Below are 13,065 nucleotides of genomic sequence, written 5' to 3'. Positions count from 1 at the left end.
GTCTTGTACTTTTCTTTTGATAGCCTCCTTTCTACTCTGCATCTTTGACAGTGTAATAAACTTACTTTCTGGTTCTCCCATCTTTCTCTTCTCAAGGATTTATTGTGATAAGTTGGGACCCACATACGCAGCAGGTTAAAAGTTCCCCCCTTTGCCCTAAAAATCTGTGTTCTATTTCTTGGTATGTAGTGTGCTCTATACATATCAAGCATTACATGAGGACAGATTTGGAAACAGTGACAGTTATTCTTAATCTATGTTTACATTTTTACAACAGGATTCTAGGGAGAAAACTCCATGTTCTTACAGCAGTAATTTGGAATTTAGCAAGGCTGCCAGCTCTAGGTTGGGAAAAACCTGGAGGGTTTTTTGGGGGGGAGGGGATGGAAACTGAGGAGGGTGGGGTTTGGGGATGGGATTCAATTGGGGTCTCTCTATTGCCTTATAGTCCATCTTCAAAGTGGCCATTTTCTCCAGATGAACTGATCTCTGTTGCCTGGAGATCAGTTATAATCATCCCAGGAGATCTCCAGCCACCACCTCGAGGCTGGCAACCCTAATAGCTGAACGCAACAGTGTTGTGAAGATAATTTTAATCATAGGCCTCTCTTGATGGTTCAAACAGGTCTAGGGTCCCCTTTTTAGCTTGCTAAACTTTGGGATCTTGAGAGGGGGTGGTGAGCACAACCCTAAATGACTGCTGCAGGAAGAAGAGCCAAACTTCCAAATGGCTGCCACAGGAGGAGGAACCTAATCCAAGACTTTCCTCCTCACTTTGCAAATGAATTGCAGAATGGGGAATAGAAAGAATCAAAGAAAATCAGGAAAGAGGAGAAAAAGATTACGGAATTAAAAGATAGAAAACTTTTTCTCACCTGTATGTACATGGATATCTTTGTTGATTCTGCAGTGTTTTATGATTTGGCAGGAAAGGATATAACAAGCTTGAATTTTTACTTTTAAATCCCTTGCCTTCACAGAAACATAGCATAGCACAATATGTGCATCAGGCTCATAATTTATTCAAAAAGAATGAAAGAAAGAAGACAATCGGATAAGTGCATTGCCTTCGATCGAAAGTGTCTTGAGAACACAATAAAAAAGATGTTCTCATATATCCTATCCCCTAATTTAACATATAAATCACGCTCAAAAATATGATCCAGATGGGCTCCAATGAAGGAAATCAATTAGCTCACACTGCCTTACCATCTGACACATTAGTTGTGATAATAAAAATACAAACAGCATGGTCAAATAATAAGGTTCTGTCTTACATCTGACATTTCCTACTAATGATGGTACTCTGTAAAGAGCACCCTCCAACAACAAGACTAAACTATACATTTTTTGTCTTGCTGTGAATGCACATACAATTTCTGTTTTTGCAGAGCAACCTCTGCAGATGAAGCAGATTCATCTGCTTTCTCCAATAGGGCATTCTTTGGAACTCACTCAGGCCGTGCACCATCCACATCTGGTTTCTCAATTAGGTTCTGAGAACATTTTGCTTTCAAGTGCTCTGACAGCCAAACTGGAGAACAAAGTACTTGTGAGCATTCCACTGATGTTTGACCTGTATCTTAGAGCCATCTCAGATCAGCAGGCCATCTCTGCTGTCTCTATTTTCTTTTTATAGGCTTCCTAGAAATATAGCCTCTAGCATATTGCAAGGCCTTTTTTTTTTTTTTGGCATGGAGGCTTCATTGTCAGGTAATTAGCCTTGCAACAAGCCCTTGCAAGTAGCTCTGCAATTAATATTACTAATTAAATCCTGGAACTGCACACACAGGCAGCCCTTACATTTAAAGCACATAGGGCTCAATTTTTGAGGTACTAAAATATTCTAAAGAGTGAGGGAAACCCCTTCTTAAAAGATTCTTGTAAAAGGTTTCAGTTCTGGGATTATGAAACAAGTAATTTCTCTCCAAGTAACCATTTTACTTGGGACTGCTTCTTCCTGTATGCGTTTCAGAGTTCCTGCTTTTCCCATAATTCTACAGCCCCATTTAGATTACCCTAATAATGCATTCTGGGAACCCAGCCCAACAACCTGCCTGTTTTTTATGCTGGGAAGAAACAAAGGATCAAAGGAGATGATATTAGCGCAAAAACAACAAAAAGAAATACTGGAAGTGTGCTCTTTTCCTGAAGGACTGCATAAGTAATAAGTACTTGTTCTTGTGGTTACTGAAGCATTTGGATTTGCTTCATTTTCAAAACAAACCCTACTTCTGACAGCATCTTGCCCAAATTGGTTTATAGCAGCTAACTGGTAGGGATTAACCAAGACCAATTTCGCACTAGAATTTTAATCGTGGCTTAAACTGACATTCTATTGGTTTCTCTGATTCTAGTGTAGAATGTCAGTCTGGAGACAGAGTTAAACCAGGTTTAAAGGTCTAGTGCAAAACTGGTCCAACTGAGTCACCCAACTGCTTCAGGGAGGGAAGGAATTGTTCCATCCAGTCTGAACGAAACAGTTGGAAGACCCCTCCTGAAGAAGTCCTCCTTTGAGTTAGTGGACTGAAGTAATAATGAACAATTCCATATATTTATTTTGGGTAAGGTGATAAGGCAAGCGGTGGCTGTACAAATTTAGGATTTATTGGATTAAACAAATTATCTAGAACCATTTCAATCATGTTTCAGGACAGCTCTTGGGAAGGAATTGTCTTAGTTGCCCCAGATGACAGCTTTCACTAGGAGAGATATAACAAACAAAAAAGGGATCACAGTTAATGAGACAAGCCATGAAAGTTAAACAACTGATGTGATATGCTGGCTAACAAAGTTTAATAAAACCATTTAAAAACCTTCATATATTTTAATACTTCATATTGTAACAGAGGTCCAATTTTAACATTCCCATATTACAAAAAAAAAAAGTCTATGAGCACCTGGATGTAGGCTCATTTCATCAATAGACTTTCTCGGGAGTAATCCTTTCTATGTTTCTTCCAGGGTTAACAGCCTCTAGTACCAACCAAATGTTAATGTTCTTCTGCAACATCATCTCTCTCATTCTGGAATAAACCAAGATAACAACAGCAAGAGATACTGTTGCAGAAGAACATTAACATTTGGTTGATACTAGAGGTTAACCCTGGAAGAAACATAGAAAGGATTACTCCCGAGGAAGTCTATTGATGAAATGAGCCTACATCCGGGTGCTCATAGACTTTTTTTTTTGTAATATGGGAATGTTAAAATTGAACCTCTGTTACAATATGAAGTATTAAAATATATGAAGGTTTTTAAATGGTTTTATTAAACTTTGTTAGCCAGCAAATCACAGTAGTTGTTTAACTTTCATGGCTTGTTTCACTAGGAGAGAGGCAGGGGAATACAATCCTGTTGACTCTCCTGGACCACCTGACAGCTTTCAATAACACAAGCCAGGGGTGGCCAACAGTAGCTCTCCAGATGTTTTTTACCTACAACTCCCATCACGCTCAGCCATTGGCCATGCTGGCTGGGGCTGATGAGAGTTGTAGGCAAAAAACATCTGGAGAACTACTGTTGGCCACCCCTGATGTAAGCTATGGTATCATTCTGAGTAAACTGGCTAAAGTGGGCACTGGGCGCACTGCATTTGATGACTTCCATACCCAATAATGCCTGTCTGTCCAAAAAGTGTATTATCTGCTCTGTCCCCACTCTTAATCTCTTCTGTGCTGGTCACAATGTATGTGTTCTCTGTTTTATTACTGCTGATTCTCCAGAGCTGATGTTGTATCAAAATAAAATCTAACTTGAAAAAATGGAATAGAAAGGCAAATTGCTGAATTACAAGTTATTACAAAACTTGAAACAAACTCCTCTCCAGGATTCAACAAGGATACTGGTTTCTTATCTCATTATATATGCTAAATTCATTCAGTCCTTACATCTGTATTCTCACTAATTAGTGCTATGCATCCTCTTTATTTTCATGTATTTCCTATTTGGAATAGTAACGTAGAATAGTGATTGTAATATAATGCAATGAATTAGAATGGTATATTGGAATGCAATCTTCTGGTCTGGCAGCAGAGGAGTCATAACACAGCACTACAAATCACCCCACCCTCCTCAAAGAAAAAAAGACCATAAAAAAGACCTCCACACTTGAGAGGAGACAGATGGAGACTGACAGCAGGGTCAGAAGATTGTTCTTAACATTCCATAATAAGAAGGATATATTTACACATCTGTCACCAATTCTGACATATTTGACTCATTGTTTTTCCCTGGAATTGAATCTAAACAATGATAACCTTATAAACTTAACTTGTTATTCCTGTTTGCATCTGTTAAAACATTTCATTATGTTGTATGCTTGTATGCTGATTTGCTGTTCAACCTCTGCCATATGTATGGACTGGTAAATTTCATTTTAACTGTGTCTGAGGAAGCATGCATACACATGAAAGCTCACACTGAATAAAACTTTGTTGGTCTTAAAGGTGCCACTGGACTCCCACTTCGTTCTATTGAAATAAAATTGAAAATCAATACGGAATACACTGCTAGCAAAAAACAAACAAACAGGATTCTTCCACCTAGGCTACTTGCTCAGTTCCATAAAATGTCATAGCTGAAGACCTCACCACTGAATTCAGCACCAGTCTTGGTATTACAGCAGGACAACACAGAACTACAATGTCCTAGCATAGGTAGAAGTATATACTGGCATCCAATGAACAGGAATTTGTTTTTCTAAGGAACAATACTAATCAAGCTTGATGCTTCAGCCAAAGATTGCCATGCAAGCATGTTGACACAGGGAATCAAGAAGAACAGCAAGGCCAAATCTGCCTTTTATCATCTTTGGTAGATTGGCCGGCTGGCTCCCTACCTCTCCCCCCAGGACTTGGTCAGAGTGGCCCTGGTCTGGTTGAACGTGCTCCCATCAGAAATCAGGGCCCTGCAGGACTTATTACCATTCTGCAGGGCCTGTAAAATGGAGCTGTTCCACCAGACCTTCAGTTGAGGCAGTGGGGGGGGGGGGTTCAATAAGACCTCGGACCGCCCTAGCTGAAGCTACCATCTTTATGCAGCCCAGACTAAGATGATTTGGAGACTAATGGTGCTAAGCTGCAAATTCCTGAGGTCTGCTAATTTCTACTGCTTTTAATTCTGTTTCAAATTGTTTTACTCTATATTGATTTACTGATATGTTTTCACTTTCTGTGTTGCGATCCATCCTGGGCTCTCCAGCAGGGAGGGCAAACAAACTTAAATAATAAATATAAAAACAACAAATAACATAAAATGTTTAAACATACATAGAAGACAAAGGAGGTGTGGAGACAGCAAGAGCAGGATTATCCTCAAAGTATCCTGTAGAGTCTGCTTGTAAGATTGTTCAGAAACCTCCAAGCACATAAGCACAGAATAGAAGAACTGCCCAGATAAGGAGCCTGCAAACTAAATCATCGTGTGAAAGCTTCAAATTTGTGGTGTTGTCCGATGATAGTATTTGATCTTGACCATTTGAGCTCCTTTTGGCAAGAAAGCCAAAGTCCTGCTGCAGCTTTCCTTTAAGTCTAGAGATCTGCCAAACCATCTCATGTAAGTATTTCCCCTCAGTTAAAAAACATAACACTGCATAAATCTGCTGCCAATCTTGGACCCCAGTTAAAACAAAAGAATCTTGTGGCACCTTTGAGAACCAATGAATTTATTGTGACATAAGCTTTCAGGGGGAGGAAAGGTATTCTTTTTTCCATTAAATGTTCAGTATAGTTTCCCATTTTTAAATATGCAAGACATCAGTTGTTACATAGCTCACATAAAGCGGCTAATTTATAAATAAACATTTAGGAATTTCTAGGCCAATTAAAGCTAGTCTGTTGCACAAGTGGATGGAAGAAGTTAAGAAAGCAATTCTGATGTAGTAACCCCCTTATTCTTGACCCTCTAGTTTCCAGAAACAAGGAGATTCAGAGCAGTGTTTCATCTCTCCCTTTTCTTGAGCTTAAGAGTTAGTCTGAGCATATTTCCTGTGCTCTATCAGCTAACATTTTGGACATATAATTGCAACTCCAGCTGTTGACAAAATGGTTCTATACATCTTCATTCATCTTAGAGTGTAACTTCAGAACAGCAAATGAAATCTGTAAACACCAAGAAATGAAACCATTTTGGAAGCAAAAAGGTCCACAAACTATAAAACATCTCACAAGCTTCTACTGAAACTCACATGAAAGAAATATGCCTCCCCCTCCATAAAATTGTGAGTGTACCATCATTCCACTAACCTCAACTGGGAATCGTCTCCCATTGATGCTATGCTCTGAGCCAGCTGATCCGTTACTCTGGCCCCAGTGAAACTCCACTTTCTCTGCTTTGAATCTGCCTGGTAGCCCTGCACCGCTGATGAAATAGTCATCTTTTAGAAGGATAGCAACTGTAGGGAAAAAAGAAAGGGGGGGGGGAGAGAATACAGCTGAAAATGTTTCTGTCACAGAGGTCAGAGAAGGTGTGCTGTAATTGTTTTCATTGGGACAATGGCTGATTGGTCCTTACAAAGTCCAAGAGACCATTTGTTCCCTAATGTCTAAATGCAAGGCTCCTGAACTTAAGGGTACTGGCCATTCTGACAGACATTTATCAAACCAGAAGCTAGTAAGCCTAGTTTTTGTGTAGTAGAAGAATTTCATGCAGGACACAACACAACATCTCCTCCCAAGTTGGCAAGGATGACAGAATTTCACTTCAAGAGGTAAAACCAACGAGTAGTATCAGACTGTTAGGTGGGCAGACCAGTCTTTGGAACTAAATCCTACTTTGTTCAATTAGGATTATTTCACTAGGATTGCTACCTTGGTCTTCCCGATTTTACCAGTATTCTTTTATGTGACAAAACTCATGACAGTCACCTGTACACTGTGTGTGCATTATCAACGCTAAATCCAAAAGTCACTTTTCCTCCCTACTAAACATAATAATAAAACAATTATAAAAATATAATAAATTAAGCAACTGACAATTTCCTGTCCCTTAATGGTACCCATTATATACTCAGCCTTTCTGGCAGGTCTTCCCTAGTAGTACTTGCTTACAATTACCTTCTGCAATGTATTAAGAAACATGCAAACAAATGTATTTTCATGAGATGAAATTAAGCATTGCTACATTTTAAAAGCTGAAGTTTACTGTTGTTTTTAAATGTATAACACACAACACTATCAAACAACCTTTCCTTCCCATAAACTCATCTCCTTGCCCTAACCAGAGGGAAGGAAATAAAAGAGTGGAAAAAAAATCAACATATAAAACAATAAAAAGAAGAAGAGGGAAAAGGTGAAAATTACTCAAGGCATTGATACAATTTTTAATTTGCAGGGGAGGTTATACAGTGCATTAAGCATTTGATTCCATTCACTCACAACCTGAAGTGATTTAGCTCAGATGTCAGTGAGAAACTTGGTGAGCCACTTCTTAGTGAATGTGCCACTATTGATCACGAACTCATTTTAGATGTAGTCAAAGACTTGTGCCTTTTCACTTTTGTTTTCCTTCAGTGCATTGGAAATCTCACCAGCACTGAAAACCTCTGACAGCTTGCAGTCTTCAGGGCAGGTGAGTTTCAAAATCTGGAAGTTTTTTGTTTGTTTTAAATCCTGACTATAAAATCTCAGTCCTTCAGAACTCAGGATAGGGATACCATTCAGGCAACTACCTGGTTTGATGTTACTTCCACATTTCCTCAGAGCATAGGTAAGCGTGGACATTTTTTTAAAAAAAAACAGGCTCCAGGCTTTTCTACTGGAATGCCTGAAATTCAGTTTCACAGTTGCTTTGGTCCATTTTTGTCTGCATGCACCAATGAATTCATGAAGTACTTAATCTGCTGTTTCTGGGTCTTTGCTGTTGAGGAAATTTTGATATAGACTCTCGCTCTGATTGCTCCAACCTGGAATATATTCTTTCTGAAACCCTTGAGAAATGTGCCTTTTGGCTGAAGTTACTGCTCCAACAAATTGGTGGTAGTATGTGTTGGAGGGACCCATCTAAGACTGCTGTCTAGATTTTCGCCGAAAGCTTTCCAATTCACCCTCTTAAAGTTCCATCGTAGTTTTGGAAAAGACCTGATAAATGGTATTCTGATTCTTAACTCAAGGATTACAGATCAATGTTGGCTGTGTGAGAAAGCCTTAAGAACAGGTCTGGATATAGGTCAGGGCTGACTTCTCCAGTCAGATGAAACAAATGTCAAACCAGGGTTAGACTCTATTCCACACCACTGATCTGAAGGTGCCTCTGACTTTAGTGCTGAAAATGAGACACAAGCCATGTTCTTTAGCCCAGATCCTCCCATCAACCTAGTAACTGCTCTAAGAGCTAGAATTGCCAGCAATAGACACAGTATTTCAAATGAGACCATCCTGGAGCACTGCAAAAGAAGGTAAGTATTTTTCTTGCTTCCACAAAAAGGCTTCTCCTCTTCTCAAACTGCACATGTCTTTTTAAAAATAGCTGTATCACACTGGCAATTCTTTGGCATCTTGAGACCAACCACAACATCCTTCTTCTTCTGTCATTCCAGACAATGAGTCTCCAAGTGCACAACCTTATACTTCATGCTGTTCAGTTGAACGTCTTTTCTTTACCCCAGTATATACGATTGTTCAATTTCAACCCACTTAATTCTCAAACATTCTTCTGTATCAATAAATCCTCCTAGCTTTGAGGTTTTGGCAGATTTCATCTACACACTAATTTCTCCTGCCAAAGTTGCAAAATGATGATATCAAATAAAATGATCTTGAAGATTGATCCTGCAGAATCTCAGTTATCTTCTTTCAGTTTGAAAACCTGCCTTTCATCAAAACACTTGAGTACTTCTTACTGTAACACATTCTAAAACATTCCAGATTGGAGCAGAAACAAATCATTTATGCTGTAGCAAGTACTATACATTACAATCAAACAGTCAAAAATGGACACTGGCTTATCTGCCACTGTTTTCACTTAAGAAACATATGCTGTATTTTTCTAAATTTATTATTCTGTTTACAGGTTGGAGGCCCACAACAAAGATACCTATGTGAAATATATAATTTGGAAATTATCTCAACATAGTATAATGCTAGCTTCCTTTTTAACTAGTCAATGGTAGGTGCAGTTGAACAGATGGGAATATTTTAAACTCATCTTTTTAATGCTTTATAAGATGAGCTTTGAAAACATCCCACAAAACAAATTTCACACACACACCAGCATACAGTAAACTCTCAAGGCTTTGCCCCTTCACAGCTGAAGTAGTTCTGGGTAGAAATGGCCACAAACCAGAAAAATGTGTTTTGTGGCCAAACCACAAACTGAACTGGGAGATTCATTAATGAGCCAAACCAGTTTGTGGTTCATGGTCCCACAAATCCGATTCAATATGACAACTGTCCCTTTAAACAGGGTTTGCAAAAATCTTGAAAAACAGCTGAGTGACCAGAAGCAGCCTGCGTCCTGCTGCTCAGCTGTTTGGGGCAATCTTATACAGTCCCTTTAAACTTTAAAGGGACTTCACAAGATAGCCCAAAACAGCTGAGTGGTGGGGAACAGGCTGCTCCCTGTTGTGCAGCTGGTCTTGCAGCTTTCATGGGAACAGAAAGCAAGGATTTGAAGGGAATCAGAGTCCCTTTAACCTCCTGTTTTCTGCTCTATCCTCAAACTGCTTTAAAAGTTTGTGGAAGTTCATGATAGTAGTCCCATCACAAACTTCAGTTTGTGAATCACAAATAGGGCAAAACTCATCATGAATTTTGATTCATGGTTCAGTTCATGCCCATCCCTAGTCCTGGGGGGCATGATCAACTAGGAATAGAAGAACAAACAATGTTCCTCAAGTCCTAATCCCACCAACCCTTCCATGTATTTTTTAGCTATGGAATGATCACAACCCTCCAAGCTTTGTTTTGGAACTGGCAAGGGGAAATTTGGGTTGGGTGATGCATTGTGCCAAACCATGCAGACACTTTAGTAATTGCATCTGATATTTTAATATCTAAATATATACACTTTCCTTGGCTGCTTCTATCCACAGGCTTTTCCAAGTCAAAAACTGTCCCTAAAACAGTTATGCAATCTTTCAAATTCTAAACAATCATGCTTGTAGCTCACTAGGACAGCTTATCACAGGCAAGCCAAGTAAAACAGTCTTTTCCAAGGTCCATACATTCTTAATTCATTAGACATTATTCTAAACCCATTTTCCCCTAAATGCCCTTTTCCAACAGTGTTTCTTTTGATCAGTATATCTAATGGTCAACACAGTCCATTTGTGGATACTTAAATCCATGATTTGAGGTCATGTTGAGCACTTTTTCAGCAAACTTGTGGGACCCCCTCCCAGTTTGTAGAAAAATCTGCAATTCAAAGAGGCAATGGGGGGGATTTAATCCCCCCAACAGAAGAGTGTCTACACATGAGCATACATTGCTCCTTCATGGAGGCCACTGCCTCACAGTGGAGGCAGTGGTATTACAGATGAATAGGGGATGGGGCGGGTACAGTGGTGGGGGTAGGTCAGAGTAGCAATGAAGAATACTGTAGCAAGAGCTTTTACTCCCCTACACTTGAATTAAAAGGGGAAGAGATCTACTGCAGAAGGCAGGTAGCATCTAGGGGAGCTAGCTGGCAAATGGTCAGCACTCCAAACAAAGATGAAGAGGAAGGTGGGAAGGAGGGCAAAAGCTCAAAGAAGGGGGATGGGGGACAGAGTAAAGAAAGCAGGAGGTGGTGGGGAGAGCAAACTGAGGAAAGTAGGGGGAGTAGAACGGCAAGAAGTGTGGGTAAGAAGGGAAGAAATGTACATGTTTTGTCATAGGATGTTTTACCTGAGGCAAGGATTCTTTTAGGTAGTTGGACAATTAAGAAAGCTCACAAAGAGAAAATATCTTTGCAGCATAATTGTGGAGTCCACAACATAAACAAAAAAAACATCCTTCTTGATCACTGGAGGTTTCCTACAGCACTGATCATGCCTCTTAGTCTGATTCCACCGTACCTCCCAGTCTCTGGTGAAGCCTCTTGCCACCTCTTCCTCCTCTATGCTCTCTTCAGCCTATAAGCTGCAGCCTCTCAGAACTAGAAACACCTGACAAACTGCAGAATCATGTTGGTTTGGTGCTAATACCTGTATGTGAAGCTCTTAACCCTTTATTAGAAAGACTGCATCACTTAAGAGAAATAATCCTTTAGCTACTTACAGCTATGAAACCATTTGCCAACATTCCAAAAGCCAGAATATGGCCACCTGACCACACCATCTCTAATTGTTCTCAACAAGCAACTACAGTGCAGAAGGAAGACAATGTGAGGAGGCAGAGGCAGTGGATTGAGGCGGTATAGAAAGGTGCCTGGGGGTGGGTCTCTGAAGTCAGACAGTGAGGGGATTACCACACAAGTTTTTCATGGTTCCTTACATATTTCAAGTTTTATAAAGGAAACTTTACAATACTGTTTTTGTCATAGAATCTAGGAAGAGTGAGGCAGGTCTTTTGTAGTTGTGGCACTGTGGCTCTGGAATTCCTTCTCCCCCAAAAGGTCAATCTAGTACCTTCATTACTAGATCCAGACAAAGATCTCTCTTTTTAGTTTTTTCTTTGCTTTTGGTGAAGGTAACTTTGTTATTCTATTTCCTATAAGCTTACTTTGTTAAATTTTGAGTGTGCATTATTTTTAAAAGTTTCATTATGTTATCTTACTATTAGCTACTTTGAACAAAGCCTTTTTAGAAAAACCAGACACACATTTAAAGTAACTTAAATAAATATTTATTGTTCTCTCTCGCATGTATGTGTGTAAAATATATTCTAAATAAAAAATTACTTCAAAATGCTGGTGAAGCTTGGGAGTTTTTATTCTCCCTTTCAGCCTCTGCTGGCCTAGGAATGATTTTCCAGAGGTGAATAGCAGAATCAATAGAAAATATACTTGCAACTATGATAATTTATATGATCCTGTTCAATGGCTATGGAGTCCATTCTACAGATTAGCTACCAATGCATACAGACACTTGAGTTTTCAAAAAACAGACATTCTAGGGCTACCATTTAGACACCCTGATCTAGATGGGCCAGGCTATCCCAGTCTCACCAGATCTCAGCAACCAAGAAGGGTCAGCCCTGGTTAGAACTTGGATGGGAGACCACTAGGGAAGTCCAGAGATGCTTCACAGAGGCAGGCAATAGCAAACCACCTTTGTTCTTCCCTTGCCTTGAAGATCCTACAGGGTCACCACAAGGCAGCTGAGATTTAACAGCACTTTTCACCATCACCACCACCATTTAGGCTCACAACTTTGGCCCATTCTGACTAGCTATGCAGGTCTGTTGGTAAAAGCAGGGCTGCTCAGGTGTTTAAAGTGAGTGCACTGCTGAATCAGGTCCCCCAGTGCAAAATGAATCTATTTCAAGCAACCATTCGCTGACATGATTTTTATGTGATTCTATCTCTCCAGTGAGCAAACTGATTTTCATTAATAGCAGCTAGCTGCATTAACAGGCAGAGATAAAAAGCTGAAGCCTCTGTGGCGATATCAAAGAGCACTTTGCATGAAATTCCACCGCTCTTAATTCAAAGAGACTTTCTCATACATTTGAATTTTCCAGCTGTGTAATCAACAAATCTACAGGACTGAGCATATGCTTTGGCAGGGCGCTTTAGAAAGAAAATAACCTCACAAAATTGACATATGCAGCAGGCAAGCTTCTCAGACTTAGCACCCTTTAGGGGCTTTACCAAGTGATTTCCAAATGTTTATGTGCAACAAGGAGAGCCTAAAAGTTAGGTTTCAGGCCTTTACTTTGGTCTGGAAGCAGGGTTTCCAGCCTCCAGGTGGCAGCTGGAGATTTTCTGCTATTACAATTGATCTCCAGGCAACAGAGACCAATTCACCTAGAGAAAATGGCCGTTTCGGAAGGTGGACTCTATGGTATTAACACTGAACTCCCTCTCTTCCCCAAAGGCCTCCTTCTTCCAGCTCCACCCCCCAAATTTATTCATTTATTTATTTTTCGTATTTATATCCTGCCCTCCCTGCCAAAAAAGGCTCAGATTTTCCAAATCTCAAAGCAT

At 39.8% G+C, this 13,065-nt stretch overlaps 1 protein-coding gene across 5 annotated transcripts in view; it reads right to left on the bottom strand.

Annotated features, from left to right (window-relative positions):
• The window catches only part of PTPRG (protein tyrosine phosphatase receptor type G), an 871,997-nt gene that overhangs the window by 396,160 nt on the left and 462,772 nt on the right, over nucleotides 1–13,065 (bottom strand). For all 5 annotated transcript variants that reach the window (XM_060239418.1, XM_060239420.1, XM_060239419.1 and 2 more), the window contains exon 4: nucleotides 6,246–6,394. In XM_060239418.1, coding sequence (XP_060095401.1) covers nucleotides 6,246–6,394 — 149 coding nt within the window. The remainder of the gene's footprint in view (nucleotides 1–6,245; nucleotides 6,395–13,065) is intronic.

This window comes from Heteronotia binoei, chromosome 5, assembly GCF_032191835.1.
Source record: "Heteronotia binoei isolate CCM8104 ecotype False Entrance Well chromosome 5, APGP_CSIRO_Hbin_v1, whole genome shotgun sequence".
Classification (NCBI taxonomy): domain Eukaryota; kingdom Metazoa; phylum Chordata; class Lepidosauria; order Squamata; family Gekkonidae; genus Heteronotia; species Heteronotia binoei.
The sequence above is the reverse complement of the archived record's forward strand: the minus strand, read 5'-3'. Positions and strand labels throughout refer to the sequence as shown.